A 14,982-nucleotide genomic window follows, 5' to 3' on the forward strand; every position below is an offset into this window, starting at 1 on the left:
ACACCTCAGCAGCCCCAGGGCCAGGCTGCTCAGTGACATCCATGGGTCACTCTGTGCCCAGCTCTGTCCTCTGAGAAAGGAAAGATGCAGCTGGAAGAGTGCTGAAGGCTGTGACTGAAATCTGCAGGAGCGTAAGTACAGTATCAGTCTATGAACACTCATATTTTCCTTGGCAAGTCGTATGACTGTAAACAGCAAAATATTCCAAGGCAGTCTTTTTTTTTTCCCTGCCGGAGCAATGAGTTTTCCCTACACAACTCTCTTCTGATCTTATTGATTCAGCATGTAGGAGAGTTGTTTTTCCCCTTTTTCTCATTAAAGAAAGTTGAGCCCCCCACCTTCTTGTTATATTTGACGTCTTTGTCTCTAGATGGCAGAAGGCTGTTTCCAGTGGTTGCTTACCACAGCGTCTTGGCATGTGCACAGGCTTGAGGGATGTAGTGCCCAGCTGGAAAAAGGCAGACAACTTTCCCATTAGCACTGATGCCCATAAAATAGAAGTACTGAATCCAAGCAGGCAAGTGACAGCTTGTGTCCATTCAGGAGTGCGTACTGAATGCTGTAGGGAAATAGTACCAAAGAGGTGAAATGCTGGCTCTGAAGTTAGTGGCAAAATTTTGGTTGTCTTAACCAGGTCTCCCATCTCTCACCTTAGATTTGACCAATTATCTTTTTTACCTGAGTAGGAATTGTGAACCGTCAAAGGTGAAGGAAGGTCTTGGATGGTATCTTTGACTGCAGAGCTTCCCAGTATAGTTTTCATGTTCTGTCCACTGTGGTCATTCCAATTTTCAGTGTTGCTGATGGGTTTCTAAATAGCGTGTTGCTGTTGGCTGTTGTATTTTGCTTCTCTCAGGTTTGTTTTTCCAAGGTAACCAGTGCAGTATACAGGGGAGCAGGCAGGAAGAGAGAGCATCCTTCTGGCTCAGCAAGGACCATCCTCTCCCTGTCTGCTTCATCCCTGTCTCTTAAGCTCTTGGCTAGCCCAGGACGTGGTTGTGCTGTCCTTTGTATCTCATGGTCTGGTGGAGCCAGAGAAGGGTGTAAGGCAGTTTTACTGTGACTCCTAGTTTGAGTCAGAGGTGACGTACCCACTAGCAGTTGCAGCTCGTTGGTGTGTCTCTGGAGCACATCTTCTGGTGCAGCCTCATCTAAGCAACACTGCTTACTCTCCAAGAATGCTCCACCATAAACAGAAGAGGGAGCAGGGGTGATTGGAGCTTTGCTTCACAAGTTCCTACTCTGAACTGAAGCACAAAGGTAAATTCTCTGGCTAGGAAGCCTTTTATATGCAAATATATTCCTTAGTTTTCCATCCAGATACCACAGTCAGAATAGTGTGGAAAATAAAGCAGGATTTTAGCCCTGTCTGAATTAACCAAGTCTAGGAGTCAGAGCCTGAGGTTAGGCTCCATGGGGAGCTCCTCTAGCAGACAACGATTTCCCTTCTGGCTCAGAGTCAAAGGAGGTGGGTGCCATGTCATATTTTATCTCATTCTATCTTAAGGGGCATGCAAGAAAAAGAAGTGGAGTCACAGGACTCTTACCTCAGTGTCACAGCCTCACCAAAGCACCTTCCACTGCAGCTGAAGTTCAGAGTAGCCCTGAAGCTGCTGTTTGAGCTGGTCCCTGATAGCTCTTAGCAGCCTGGTCCCTGCCAGTCCTTTCCTGAATGAAGTTCAAGTTCAGGGGAAAATTGAGCCCAATCCATCTTAAACTCAACTGCTTCCTCCTTGAAAATGTCAGTGTAGTGACTAAGAGGGTTTAGCAACCACAGAGGTTGTATTACCCCTCTGCTGAGCTCTTTCTGAGAGAGACAGAGCACAACAGGACAGGGAAGAGCAAGCTGCTGTATCATTTGTTTGTAATAGGGAATTGGGGGGGCTTAGGGGAGCACAGGGTCTGTCTAAGAGTGCGAGAGAGAACATGTCGCACCAACATGTTCTGGCTCTGGCTCAGTATCTCCACTCCCTTTTCTATAATTGCTTGAAGTCTTCCAAATTTGTATCAGATATAATGAGATGAAGAAGGTTTTTGTGGTGACTTTTTCATGTAGTAAACATGGTCTTTCACAGCTCTGGGGTGTGGACCGTAATGAGCTTGGAACCGTTTGTTCCTCTGGCAAGCTGAAAGGTCGTGAATGCATTGGAGTGAATTCACCAGAGATCTTTGATCGGCTCCGTTAAGCATCTACATGGGCTCCAATAGGCATTATGCTATTCAGCTATCCTATGAGAAGGGGGTACTGTTACAATGATTGTGTTAGTTGACAGGATGAAATAATTCAGATTGACAATCCACTTTTGAGGATAGTCATTGCACAGAGGTTTATGAATTCTTCTAGAATGTAAGGGATTTGGGATTGACTTTTAAGAAAATACTGACCTTTAAGAGAGTATCCTATCAGTAGGATATTTCTTCCTGAAAGAGGATAGAACTCTGTCACAGTTTGAGCCCACCACACAAACCCAGCACAAAAGCATTGTATCTTTAAATACAGAGTTTGGTTTTCCAAATATGGGATTATCATTTCACGTGTAAACTACACAACATAATCTTCAGGGCTGCATATTCCTGGTTGGACATACTGGAGTACTTGGGTGAACCAAAAGGAGGACAGAAACACCGATTTCCACCCCTTCTTTCTGCTACGCACACTCACGTTGTCTTTCTGCATGGTGCTGCAAAAGCCTTGCCCGCCAAATGGAGCGTGCCCAGGGCTGACAACTGCTGCTAGGAAAAGGCATGGCCGAGGGCTGGACAGAGCCTGCAAGACAAGACGTGAAAAAGCCAGGTCCAGCAGCCTCAGCGTTGGGTGCTTTTCATAGCATGGCAAGGAAAAAGCCTTCCTGTCTCCTCACTGATTTTTCCTCTCAAGGCTCCCATTAGTTAATGTGCAGCTCATGACTGAGCCTTGTAAACGGTACTTCTAGTTACCCTTCACTGGTCCCAGGAGAGAGCAGTGAATCAGAGCTTTTGGCCTCGTAGAGCTTCTTGCTGAGCAGATGTGCTGGTGGAGCAATGGTTTGGATGAGGACAAGCAGGCTGGTTGGCCCACGCTTCCTCGTGAACCTGCTGCCTACCAAAGTGCTGCACTGAGTGCAGGGGGAGCAGGTTTTAAGCTGACTGTCTTTACACCAGGGTGTGTCCATAACTAATACTTGTCTTTGCCTCCTCTCCTCAGGGTTTTCCTGGTGATTTTGGGGAACGAGGACCTCCAGGCATCGATGGGAACCCAGTAAGTTGATAGCTTTTTCCTTTTCTTTCTACTGAAGTAGAAGCACACTGTACTGCATCATGCTAGTTAGGGCACAAAGAAGCTTTTGTTTGGTGGCAGCTGCTAGCATTTTGGTTTTGTCCCTCCTGAAAAACAAATGTACATCCCTGCCCTGCTCAAGCATGCTGCCAATTCCCATGTTCGACTCAACATCCTGTAACTGTCAGGTCATCATGTTGCCATTTGCTTTCTCTCTCCATCTATTGCCTTTCTTGCACCGGTCTTGATAGATGCTTTCTCATCCTGAAGATACGACTAGAAGAAAAATCAAGAGAGAAAAGGTAGGGATGTTGTTCCTGATGAGCAGGCAGTGGTTGGAACATGTTGTCCGTACCACAGGGCCTGGTGCAAAGCCTGTGACAGCCGCAGGAATCACCTTGTTGACTAGTGTACTCTGGATGAAGCTTTGTATGAACATAGCAGGGAGACATGGGCCCACAGGCACAGGGACGTATCATCATGAGGCACCACAGGTGGCTACTTGAGTGCACGGGAACCCTCAGAGGAGGAGGCCATGTACTGAGTTGTGTAGAGGTCTGAGATACATAAAGAGGCATGTTCTCCTTTTCACCACATTTCATTTTGTGATGCAAGTTAGCAAGCTGGTACCACTTGGTTTATAGCTCGCTAGCCTGTAGAAGCTTCTAAAGTACTCCAAGCTCAGTACCTTTCCTCATCTGAAGTGAACGTTAATACTGGTTCAAGAAGTGCCACATTCCTGTCTCCGGTGTCTGGGAGCACTGAGAGACAGACACCATAGCCCAGGCTTCTGCCCCGTGCTTCAACCGGCCCTGGGACTGCAGTGGGAGAAGTCTCCAGGCTCCTGAGTTCTTGGCTGCTCTCCGGCCTTCATCTGACCCCTTCTGGCTTTCTATGGGATGTGTCTCCTGGGAATTGGGTCAGGATGGTCACAGCAACCATTTAGGCAGCTGGATGCTGATAAGGTTTATTTTGCTCTGCTCTTGTAGCGCTTAATACCAAACAGTTGGGTATGTCCTGTGTTTTCCACTACTCACAAAACATGCCCTTGTGGACTGCAGAAGTTTTCAGATGTGTTAATTATTCTAAATTATTTTCTGAATTACTTTGCTGGTTCTCCCTCAATTAGCATGTGAGCAGTACTGATTCATCTTTGATGTTCCTGCTGTCTTGGTTATTCACCCGTAATCACAGTGCTGCTCTTGGTGTTTGATGGAATGATTTGTTTAAAGTAACCCACTCTGCATGTGTCTTCAAGTTCCCATTTGTCATATATGCAGCATAAAATCTATTTTCACAAGCGACTCTAATCACCGAGCCAAGCTCAGCTACACTCCAGCCTTTGTGGGAATTCAGCGCAGGAGTCACAAATGCAGTGAACTGAAAGAATTAGATTCCCAAGGAATACTTCTGCAGGACTTTTCCCATCCTTCAGTCAACTTAAGCCATGGGTCAGAGTGGAATCAGTAGTCCCAAAGTAGATGACTTTCTAGATAGTATTGCTATTTCCAGCCAGTCCACCAGGAAGAGCAGGAATACTGGAGGTCAGAAAGACTTTTTTTTTTTCCAAATAACTTGTTTTGTTTTCTTTTAAATTTGCAAGTTGTCTAAGCCCCATTCAGAAGATGTGTTCAATGTTAGCTGAATGCCAGTTCCCAGAGCATCGGAGAGAAGCAAATGTCCCTTCCGTTAATTCATCCAGAAGGATTGCTTTTCTTTCATCTTATCAACGGCTTTTAAATATTAATGTGCCTTGGAGATTGTAGAATGAAAACAGACTGTTTCGGCTGACTTAAAGGGAGGTTCACAGGGTCACAAGTGGAGTCACAGACGCAGAAAAATGCCAGAAAGTCTGTTTGTGGAACACACAAATATGCCGAGTTTGCTAGGTGGAGTATGCAGCTAAATTGTAGGCAGGCGGGCAGGCTGCCACGGGTCCTGAACTGCCCCATCCTCTGATCTGCTGAGCCCTTGTGCTGCTGCTGCCTCTGCTGTTGCATGGGGATGGCTGAAGCCGACAGCCTCTGATCTTCTTTCCGTCCCCTCCGGACAGAGCAAAGACTCTTCCAACCACAGGGGTGTTTTTCCCTCCTACCAACTTGCTTAGAACTGTTGAGCCATCACATTCCAGATCCCTGTTCCCGGAGTGCTTTAGCCACTCCAATTAGTCTCTTAATCACAGGAATTAGACATGGGAAAGGACTGTTGATTCATCTCCTTGTCTCTTGTCCCAGTGCCCAGTTCATGCGCTGAAAAATGGAGAATAGAGCCCAATTTCCCTCGCAGGTTGGGGACCAGTCTGACTGATAGGCAGGAAAGAACACCTGTAAATCCTCTATTTCCCAGGCCAGGGAACAGCTCAAATTAATTAGCTCTGTCCGCATCTTCCGGGGAGCCCACCCCCTCCTCTTCCAAGAGGAAATCCTCTTGCATTAGATGTAAGGCCATGTACTTCCATATTTATCCTTCTCTTGAGGAACACCCACATGACATAACTCAGAAGTCTAGGCAGTCCCTCCTGCAACTGGTGGGACCAAGAGCCAACCATCCACCCAGTCTGCATCCCAGCCACCCTCGGAGCCTGCAGAGCTTACTGGGAAACCCAGGCCACCGTGCAGCTCCTGTGCTCAGCATTCCTGGGGATATTCCCTCTTCTTGTTGAGCCTAGTAATGCCAGGCCTCAACTAAAAGCTTGAAGCCGACCTAATTACAGTAGTTCTGAGGACACAGAAATCCCACCCATGAGGAACAATTGCTCCACAGATGTCCCAAGTATGCAGGAAAGGAACCGGCCATAAAAAAGCAATTTTAGGCTGGTTGAGATTATGAAACGCTTTTTGTGTGTGCTTGCCCAATAGTCCTTTACTCCACTTCCCATAAAATAAACACACATAACCCTTTACCCAAGGAGGCTGAGCACGTTTAGTCACGTTGCGTCCCCTTCTCTTTCATTCTTTCACTAGGCAAATCTTTCCATAAAAGGGGAGCTTTATTGCACTGGAGGGGACTCCACCAGATGTGCACCATAAACTGAGTTGGTTTGTCAGAGAAAGTAGCCAGCGTGATCCAGAGCAGGGGTAGGGTTGTCTGAGCCAACGGGAAGTTTAGTATTCCAATGCACTTGTTTTGAGAGGCCCTGTTGGAGACAGAGGTGTGTAAGAGCAGGTCCTTGCCTTGACAAGCAACCCTCTGTCAGTGCAGCAGGGGAGGGGGTGATGCACTGAGGGAGACATGGGGACAGGCTGTGAGCATCACGTGATTGCTAAAGTACTCAGGGACCTAGATAAGTGATTTCTGTGGGTCTGACACAGCTGCTTTGCTGCACTTCACCAGGAAATGCCATCAGGCACCTGCCGGCACTCCTGGCATCAGCATGTCTTTGGAAAGCTGACAGGGAGGGAGTTTGTGGTGAAGCTGAGATTTCCAACCAGATAGCAGTCTGTCCCCCGAAACAGTGAGCTCTGAGGTGCTCTTGAAAAGCCTCTAAGAGGAGCTAGCACTTTCCAAAATGCCCTGCTTGGGAGCGGTCTGCAAGAGATGGCAAATGGGCACAGAGCGCAGGATGAAATCTCTGCAGTCCATCTCCTGATCTCCGCAGTGTGATTAAAAGTGACTCGTCCTCCACGCAAGTGCTCGGTTCCCTGCAAAGAGCTCCCCACTCCAGGGACGTTGGTGCTGAGCCACCTCCCTGCAGACAAGCTGCAGCCTGAAAGCTAGGGGATTTTTCTGAAAATTAAAGAAATGTCTAGCTGATGGTCTGGGCGGGAGCCCAGATGGATGAGACGGAGTGCAGAGAACGCTGCTGGTTCCCCACCTTAAACCAGCTCTTAGATCAGGAGGAGCAGCCTCGGAGCAGCCTGAGTGCCAAACACACTCCCAGGGCCCATCAGCCAGCACCAGACACTGACATAGCCTCTCCCCAAATTATCCAGTTTAATTTTCATCCAAGCCCTCCTTTTCTTATGAGTTTTCTTGTTCCTTAACCACTCCCCAAACCCTCACCTTTCCCAGTGCTAAGCAGCAGCTTTCCTCTCCTTCCCACTTAGCTTTGCTGTCCCTGGTCCCTCTCCCTGCCTGTGCCTTCACCTCACCTGGGGCAGGCTCCCACCCGCTCGCCTGCCTGCACAGTGAAATGCTTCTTCTATCCAGCCTGCTCCTGGGAGGAGAAGTCAGCCCTGCAAATAACTGCCAAACAACAAGCAGCCCTGTGTCTGGAGAGGATGTGCTCGCTAAGATGGAAGCTCTCAGTCGCTTTGGCTGGGGAAGGGGCTGGGGGGGTTGGAAGGGGGAGGGACGGTCTTTTCCCTTCCCTCAAGTTCTTGAAACACTGAGCTGCCTTTCAGCCTCTGTTTGTCTACAAAGTGTCCGTAACCATGTCGGTTTGTCTTTCCTTTTAGGGAGAATTGGGAGCCCCAGGTCCTCCTGGAGTCCTTGGACTCATTGTAAGTACAAAAACAAATGGAGATCTGGCTTCTCAGGGCTTTAACCCTTTCAACCTGCATAACTACGCACAGATTTTCTTCTTCCTGTGGCAGGGCAGTGAACAGGACGACTGTTTGTATGGGGGAGGCGTGACGTCTGGGGAGAGAGGAGGTTGCCCGGTAGACTTGGGAGGTGGAGGAGGGCAAACCCTTTCCAAGCAAAAGGGAACAGATTAAAGGTTTGCTGTTAGTGCCCTTATTCCTAGATAACTGGCCCTCTTGATAACATTTATTAGGGTATTTCTTCAAAGGTGCAATATTCATTCCACACCAGGATCTGTTGTCTTTTAAAAAGCAAGCCCCTGTAAGCAGTAACCTAAGGACACACAGTTCTTGCTCACTGGAGAGACTGTGGGCAGGAACTGTCTGTCCCCTGGGCATACAGGAATTTTACGTGCAGTCTCACCATCCCATCACTAATCCAGGTAATTACGTGCACAGCCAAATTCCATGCTTCATTACACTCTTCCCCAGCAGGACATAAATGGCTGTAAGCATGGGTGGCAACTCATCCTCTGGCAGCTGTGCAGGGGGTTAGTGAATGCCCAGCTGAACATATTATGGTTTATTTTTAGGTCTCAGTACTTCTTTCAAGTTATTTCCTTCCATGCACGAAAAGTGGTAGGTTCTGTTAGTACTACAGCATTCTTTCACAATGATTCCTCCTTGGCTATGATAATCCATGAAAATTTGACTTGCAATGAATAGTTAAAAGCCTTCCCCTTTTGCCTTTCCATAGCTTAAATTACAGGAGTGTGTATGTCAGCTGAGGTCAAGGCCTCGATTGCCCTAGACATCGCACAAACATCAAGCACCAAACCGAGAAATCTTAGACTCCATGGGGAAAAAGCAGAGAATATGGTGGAACAAGTGTACCCATCTTGCAGATGGGGGATTGGGGCACAGGTGGAGTAAGGCTTCAGAAAGTTTTTTGTGGAGCCAGGATTTAGGTCTGTGTTTCCCCTTGTTAGTGGAGATGAAAGTAGCTACTTTAGCCGCAGCAGCAGAAAGGATGTGCTCCTGCCAAAGAGCTGTAAGAGGAAGATTGCTATTTAAAAGAATACGATTGAAGGTATTGTCTGAATTGGATCGTATTTCTCCCAGCTTTTGGAAAGATTTATCTTAACCTGGTTGCTATTATCTCACAGATATTTGTTTGTTAGAAAGTAAAAGGTCAGACACAGTAAATGTGATTAAGATCCTTCCAGAGATGATGGAGTCAGGTGGCTGCCTGTCCTCCCCTCCTCGCTGGCCCAGCCAGTGCCGTGCTGTTCTGTGCTTGGGATAGATCACAGGGGCCAGGAAGGACAGGGTTTGCCTGGAGCTGATCTGAAATGAGGACAGGCAGCGTGTGGTTTCTAACCTGCCTTTGTCATCGCGATTTGTCCCACATTGACTGCAGCTACCCAAATGGCATCAAATTCTATGTCAGGTACAACTAAACTTTTTTTTTTTTTTTCCCTGACTGGCTCCAAGACCTAGCATTGCATGTCCTAGACCAGGATTCAGCTCCATCATCAGACATCTGGAGTCCGTCACCTTCTCTGTTTTGATCCATTATGTCAGTCTCTACTGACACCCCAAGTTCTAATGTTTTTGCTGGAAAAGGGCAAAACCAGCAGTTCTCCTTTTGCTGCTAAGCCTGTTTTGTCTTAAACTTCAAATATTTCTTCTCCCTTCCCATCTAGATGTAGAAATCATCATTCCTGTTGTGAGCTTCTTCCTAGCTTCACTTTTAAGGCAGAAAGTTGATCCTTTGTAATGCTGTTTTTTCAGGAATCACTGCAACAGTAGCAATCGGTCGCTGTCTTTCCCAGTTAATCTGTTGGTACCACTCTGAGCAGATAAAAATTTCAAACTGAGATTCAGGTCAAGCTGAGTCAGATCTTGTGCGCAACTCCTGAATTCAGGATGCTGAAGCATCTCTAGTGGGATTGATCTAAGAGTGACCTCCTCCATCCTCCTGGGAAGAAGTGGGCACATCCATCCTGCCTTCTCCTCTCTGTGGGACGGCACCAGCCTCCTTCCCCCGGGTCTGCAGCACGGGGCAGGGCGTGGAGAAGGCGGCTGGGTGTTTGCTCCAGGCTGGTCCCTGTTCAGTCGTTTCCTTCTTTCCCAGCTACAGCCACCCCCGGCAGACCGGCCGGGTTCCCGGCTGCCTCCACGCACCCTGCGGGTGTTTGGGTTCGCTGTTTAAGAGAGGCTGAAGAGTAGAATTAGATGTAACTAAAGCCTCTTGCTCTCCTAATTAACTGTGTGGGCAAAGCTTTGAGTAAATGCATTTCTACAAGAAGCCTTTATGCTGGGAGGTATGAAAAGGGCATCTGTTCAGGCAGCTGTAGCCAGCGCTCCCAGCGTGGCTGCGGGCCCGGGACTGCCTACCAGAGCAGCGTTCCTTCAGCAGAGCCTGCCCTGTTTATTTACACATTGCAGGCAAGGCTGCTGCACCGTATCACTGACTCTCTTCATGGGCAGAAAGCAGTCAAAAGCCTGTTTAAATGCCGGCCACTGAAGGCTTTCTTTTGTACGCGCACACGCAGGTACACACAGTAACCGTGAGCTCGTGTCCTCCTGTGCTGCAGTTTCTTGTACAAGTCCTAGTGCGTGATGCTGTGCTGACTTCCCACTGAATGGCCATGCTGATGAGACACCTCTGTCCCTACCTCCTGCTTCTCCTCTCTCCTCCCTATAACGCTTTTAGATATCAGAGCTTGGTAGTGACCCAACTTTCTTGACTACTGCCTTTTTTGCTGTTTGGGCCTGTGTTCTTTATAACGCACCCTCAGACTCCCTCTGGAAAACTCAGGAATATTGTGGTAGATTCTTTCTGAGAACACGAGTAACTTCACCAAGAATAAATACACTCCAGGATTGCCTTAAACCAACTCAGCTTTTCATTTTTCAAACAGTGGAAGAGGGAAATTAATCTATTCAGAAGTTAGGAAGAACATACAAAAAAAATTTTCTCAGATCCTACCACAGTTGCAGACTTCTAGGTGGTTTGTTAATTAATTTTCCATTATTTTGCCATTAATTTACTAGCTTAAATTCCTTACCTATTTTTTAAGTGGACCAGGACCCCAGGCTCCTGGTTTCGGAGTCTGACCACACTCCCCGACACCTCTATCTCCTGCGGTGCAGGAGCGGGATGCTCGCACATTTTCCAGGCTCCCATCGTGCTCTGCCCAACTGCCATGACCACGCACAGGAGCAGCAGCACGGTGGGGACAGCTGAGCTGATCGTGGGGGACAGCTCACATCTCCCATGCCTAGTGTCAAGGTGCTTTGGGGTCTGTCCTTTGTGGCGAGAGCAGGATGCTAATAGGAGCTGCTCTTCTTCCCTCATGTGCCTTCGAGGCAAACACCCTGTCCTTCTTTTACTTAGAGGGTGTCTACACATTAAAAGTCTCTTGACTCGTGCCAGGATGATGCTTCTGCTGAAGTCAGTGGTGCAATTCCTCAGGGATACTGAGAAACCAGATAAGAGAGAAATTTCACACCAAGTACAGCTGTCTATTGGTTTTGCACCTAATGACTTTGGTAATTTTCTTTCTCTTACTAGGGTGACATGGGCTCTGTTGGACCGATAGGCTATCCAGGACCAAAAGGCTTAAAGGTGAGAGAATAACTGAGCTGTGCGAGCTCTTGTCCCTCCACGGCAGGGCTGAAGATCATTCTGTTCCTCCCATGGGGTAACAGTGACTGTCCCAGGAGAAAGGACAGGCAGCAGTAATGCTTGTCCTTTGACCCAGGCACAGGGCTGTCGAACACAACGTCCCACTGGTGGTCTGCAGTAGGTGTAAGTCAGTGGAGAATCTCAGGGGCATTTTCCCTGTGTGCCTCCAGCCCATGAACGGTGTCTAAAGAGTGCGTGATGGAGCATACTTTGGGAGCAGCCTGGCATTTGGCCTTGGGGCTGTGCCAGGCCAGTGCTGTGGGTCTGAGCCACCAGCCCCACCAGGGACATCAGTGTCGTAGACCTGAGCAAGTCTTCACAGTGGCTCCATCTCACTCTGAACTTTCTTTTGTTTTAGGGGCTGATGGGAAACCCTGGAGAACATGGACTGAAAGGTGATAAGGTGATCTGAATACTCCCTTATTGCACTGTGTTTTAATTTTGCATGTGAAACCCCCTTTCTAGCTTCTCTTTCTTATTCAGCACCATGGTACTGGTTCCACTCTGACTTATCTCTTTGGCCCCCATCCTCCCACCCTCCCTCCTTTCTTGATGCTCTAGTTTGGATTTTCCTTTTTTTTATGATATCTGCCCCATCCCCTTTTCCATGGAGTTCTTGTATGGATCAGTTATGCTCAGATCCTCTTTGGAGCTTCTGGCTCCCACAGATGATGACAGTAACTCTAAGATTATCTGGTGTTTCACTGGGCTTTTATGTTTTTATATTGGTTACATGATGGGATGGGGAGGAGGATGAAGACCTAACAATGCTGACAGTGAGTTTGCATTAATGCATTTGGGGGAAATGCGTGATGTGACAAAGCAGTGCAGCTCACTGATTCAAGCAAACCAGCTGGATCCTCAGGAAAAACTGTTCTGTGTTAGGTACCTCAGGTCCTGTTCAGAGAGGCTCACCTCGGTTCAGCTTCCTGCTGAGAGGAAATTGCCTTATGTCAAACTGATATAAATCACTTTAGAAAAAGAAAAAAGGAGAGGGGCATTGATTGCAATGATTTAGTGCTGCTGGCACAAAATCACGCAGCTTGAGCTAAATCAGCATAAAGCTGTGTGTGTAAATGCCTCACTGTCATGAGAACCATCCTCCTACAGATACTCAACTGTAGGATTTATTTAGTCTGAAAGAGTGGGAGGTGCAATCATTTATTGTTGGCTCTGATTGCTCAGGAGGGCAATGGAAAATGACCATTAAGTGTATTCTCCTCCTCCTGTCTGATGTTTTATTCTCTTGTTAGATGTTTGCTTTTAGAGAATGATTTAGCAGCCCAAAACTGCACATGGGGGAAGTAGTGTCAAGCCAGTTGATTCCACTCTCCTTATATTATAGCAGCTCTTTGCCAGAGCTCCTGTGTCTGCAGTTTCCATTTCTCCCCTTTACTGCCTTTTCACTTTTGTAGAGGAAGGAGAGGGCAAGTGAAGGCCTTTTCTTTAGGACAAACTTTAGACATTGTAGCTGCTTTCTTGACTCAACACCAATTCCTAGAGCCCACAGACTCTTCTATCTGCTCCTTGGAATAAATGGTTGAATATCTTAAGAATCACCAATGTTTAAATCATTGTTTAGCAAAATGAACCTTCCTGGACATTACGGTCTCCATCACTTTACGCAGACTGCTCTGTTCATCCCAGGATTTCTCCAGCCGCTGCTATCACAGTAACCAAATGGTTTGCAGCTCTCCCTAGAGTTATCCTTACAATACTTCCAAGTGCAGAATCACCCATCCTCCCCCAATAATCCCATGCTCAGTCTTTCAGCCTCTCTCTTGAGGTACAGGAAACCTTTTCTTTCCCTCCCTAGCTACCTCTCCCACGGCATTTTCCTTGGACAGGACAGACTTCCTTCCTGCCTTTCATTACAGCCCTCTCCTAATCCAAGACTGACAAACCTTCCCTCCTACTCAAGCCTCCTCTGTCCCTAATGAGTTGACTTCAGTTCGAATATCCTGGGTGCTATCAGACGCTCGGATCAGACCAGTGACGACTTCAGAGTCAGTCAGAGCTTCCAAACAGCTTGTGTGTATCCTTCCCAGCAGCCCAACAGCCAAAGGGCTGGGAAATACAAGGTAAAGGAAAATCAAATCTACCTAGGCATTGATGGCCACAAGGCTCATCTGCTCAGGAGAACGCAGGCAGCTCTGGCATTGCAATTTTTAGCCAAAGCATCGGAGTTTGCTGCACTTGTTTGCATGAGTATAAACAAAGTTCATCAGCTCTCCTTACACTTGGGGGAGGATTTGGCCTGAAATAACTTTGTGGTTTTTTCAGTTATTTGGTTTTCTGATTTTTTTGGTCTTGCTGTTCAGCTAGTTGGCCCAGTTTATAATACATCTCTTCTCCAACTGATCGAAAGGCTGTTGCATTCATTTACTCACTCCCATGTTTCTTTAGTGAGTGGCACCTTTGAGCCTTTTCATTTTCTCTCTGATTTGGGCATCATGAGCAAAACCACTCATCCCTTCTTACAGCTTGTTTACATTTGTGTTTTAATCGTTTATGTTCTGGTGTCACTAACAAATTTAAACGATATCTGGTCTTGCTGCTTTTGCTCAGTTTGTAGCAAGGGAAGAACTCTGCCTTCAAAGAGCTTGTGTTCTAAATGCACGTGTGGTAGAAGGAAAGGACATTTATGTCCTTCATGTGAGGTGAGGGCTTCTGAGTCGCAGGAGTGACTGAGGAGGAGGTTGCTAGAGGTGGGAAGTACACCCTGGCCTCTTTGACCCTCTCCTTGCCAAGATCATCTTTCATCTTACCGCCTGCCTTGTTTCAATAAAAATGTTTTTTATCTCAACCTTTACTAAGAAGCTGCATTATAAATCTTTCTTTGCTCCCCTTGTTTTCGACACATGCTTTTTAACTGAAGCATTTTTAGAAATACCTGACTTAAGGAAATCCAGCAGAGAGGAAAGCAGAGGCAGGATCTCTGTTCACTCAGTGCCCGGTTGGGCTTGTGTTGCAGGAGGGACCCTACCTGGAGCAGAGGATTGACTTGTGTTGGAGGCTCCCTTCTGTAACCTCTCACCAGCTGTGTCACTGTTAGTTTCTGCTGCTATTGCTGGTTTTATGCTTTGACATGTTAGTTAAAGGCTTTCTCTGATTGCCTACTATTGTTTTTCTGTTCATTAGATTTTGACTTCATTATAACCCTCCATCATCTTCAGACAAAACTGTCTCACTGCTCTGACCAGAAACATAAGCAGCCTCCTTGAATGTTGTATTTATTCTCTATGTCTGTCGGTCTGAAAGTTTGCCTCTTGCCATTCTTGAAACATTTCCAGACCACAGTTGTATGCTAATCTGCCTCTGCAGAGATCCTTATTCATAGCTTGTTCACCTCCCAAGTAACAAAGTTCCCCTCTCTGCTGGATGTTGAAGATGCAATTACAAGGGTGCCCTTAGCTAACTAGTTGGGGATGACAGTCCAGTCACCACGCAGCAACCCTTTCCCTGCACACTGGTGTGGCTCAAGCACACCCATCCCACTGTATGACTCTATGAGCAAGTCTCTGAGTTCCCTTTGACGAGCAAATTATTTCAGATTTCCAAGCTGGTGC

At 47.1% G+C, this 14,982-nt stretch overlaps 1 protein-coding gene across 1 annotated transcript in view; it reads left to right on the forward strand.

Moving 5' to 3' along the window:
- Positions 1-14,982, forward strand: part of COL27A1 (collagen type XXVII alpha 1 chain) — a 152,445-nt gene that overhangs the window by 53,972 nt on the left and 83,491 nt on the right. Inside the window, exons 14-17 of the mRNA XM_074846242.1 lie at positions 3,185-3,238; positions 7,654-7,698; positions 11,300-11,353; positions 11,772-11,816. Of these exons, the coding sequence (XP_074702343.1) occupies positions 3,185-3,238; positions 7,654-7,698; positions 11,300-11,353; positions 11,772-11,816 (198 nt within the window). The remainder of the gene's footprint in view (positions 1-3,184; positions 3,239-7,653; positions 7,699-11,299; positions 11,354-11,771; positions 11,817-14,982) is intronic.

Source organism: Strix aluco, chromosome 20 (assembly GCF_031877795.1).
Source record: "Strix aluco isolate bStrAlu1 chromosome 20, bStrAlu1.hap1, whole genome shotgun sequence".
In the NCBI taxonomy this organism is placed as follows: Eukaryota; Metazoa; Chordata; class Aves; order Strigiformes; family Strigidae; genus Strix; species Strix aluco.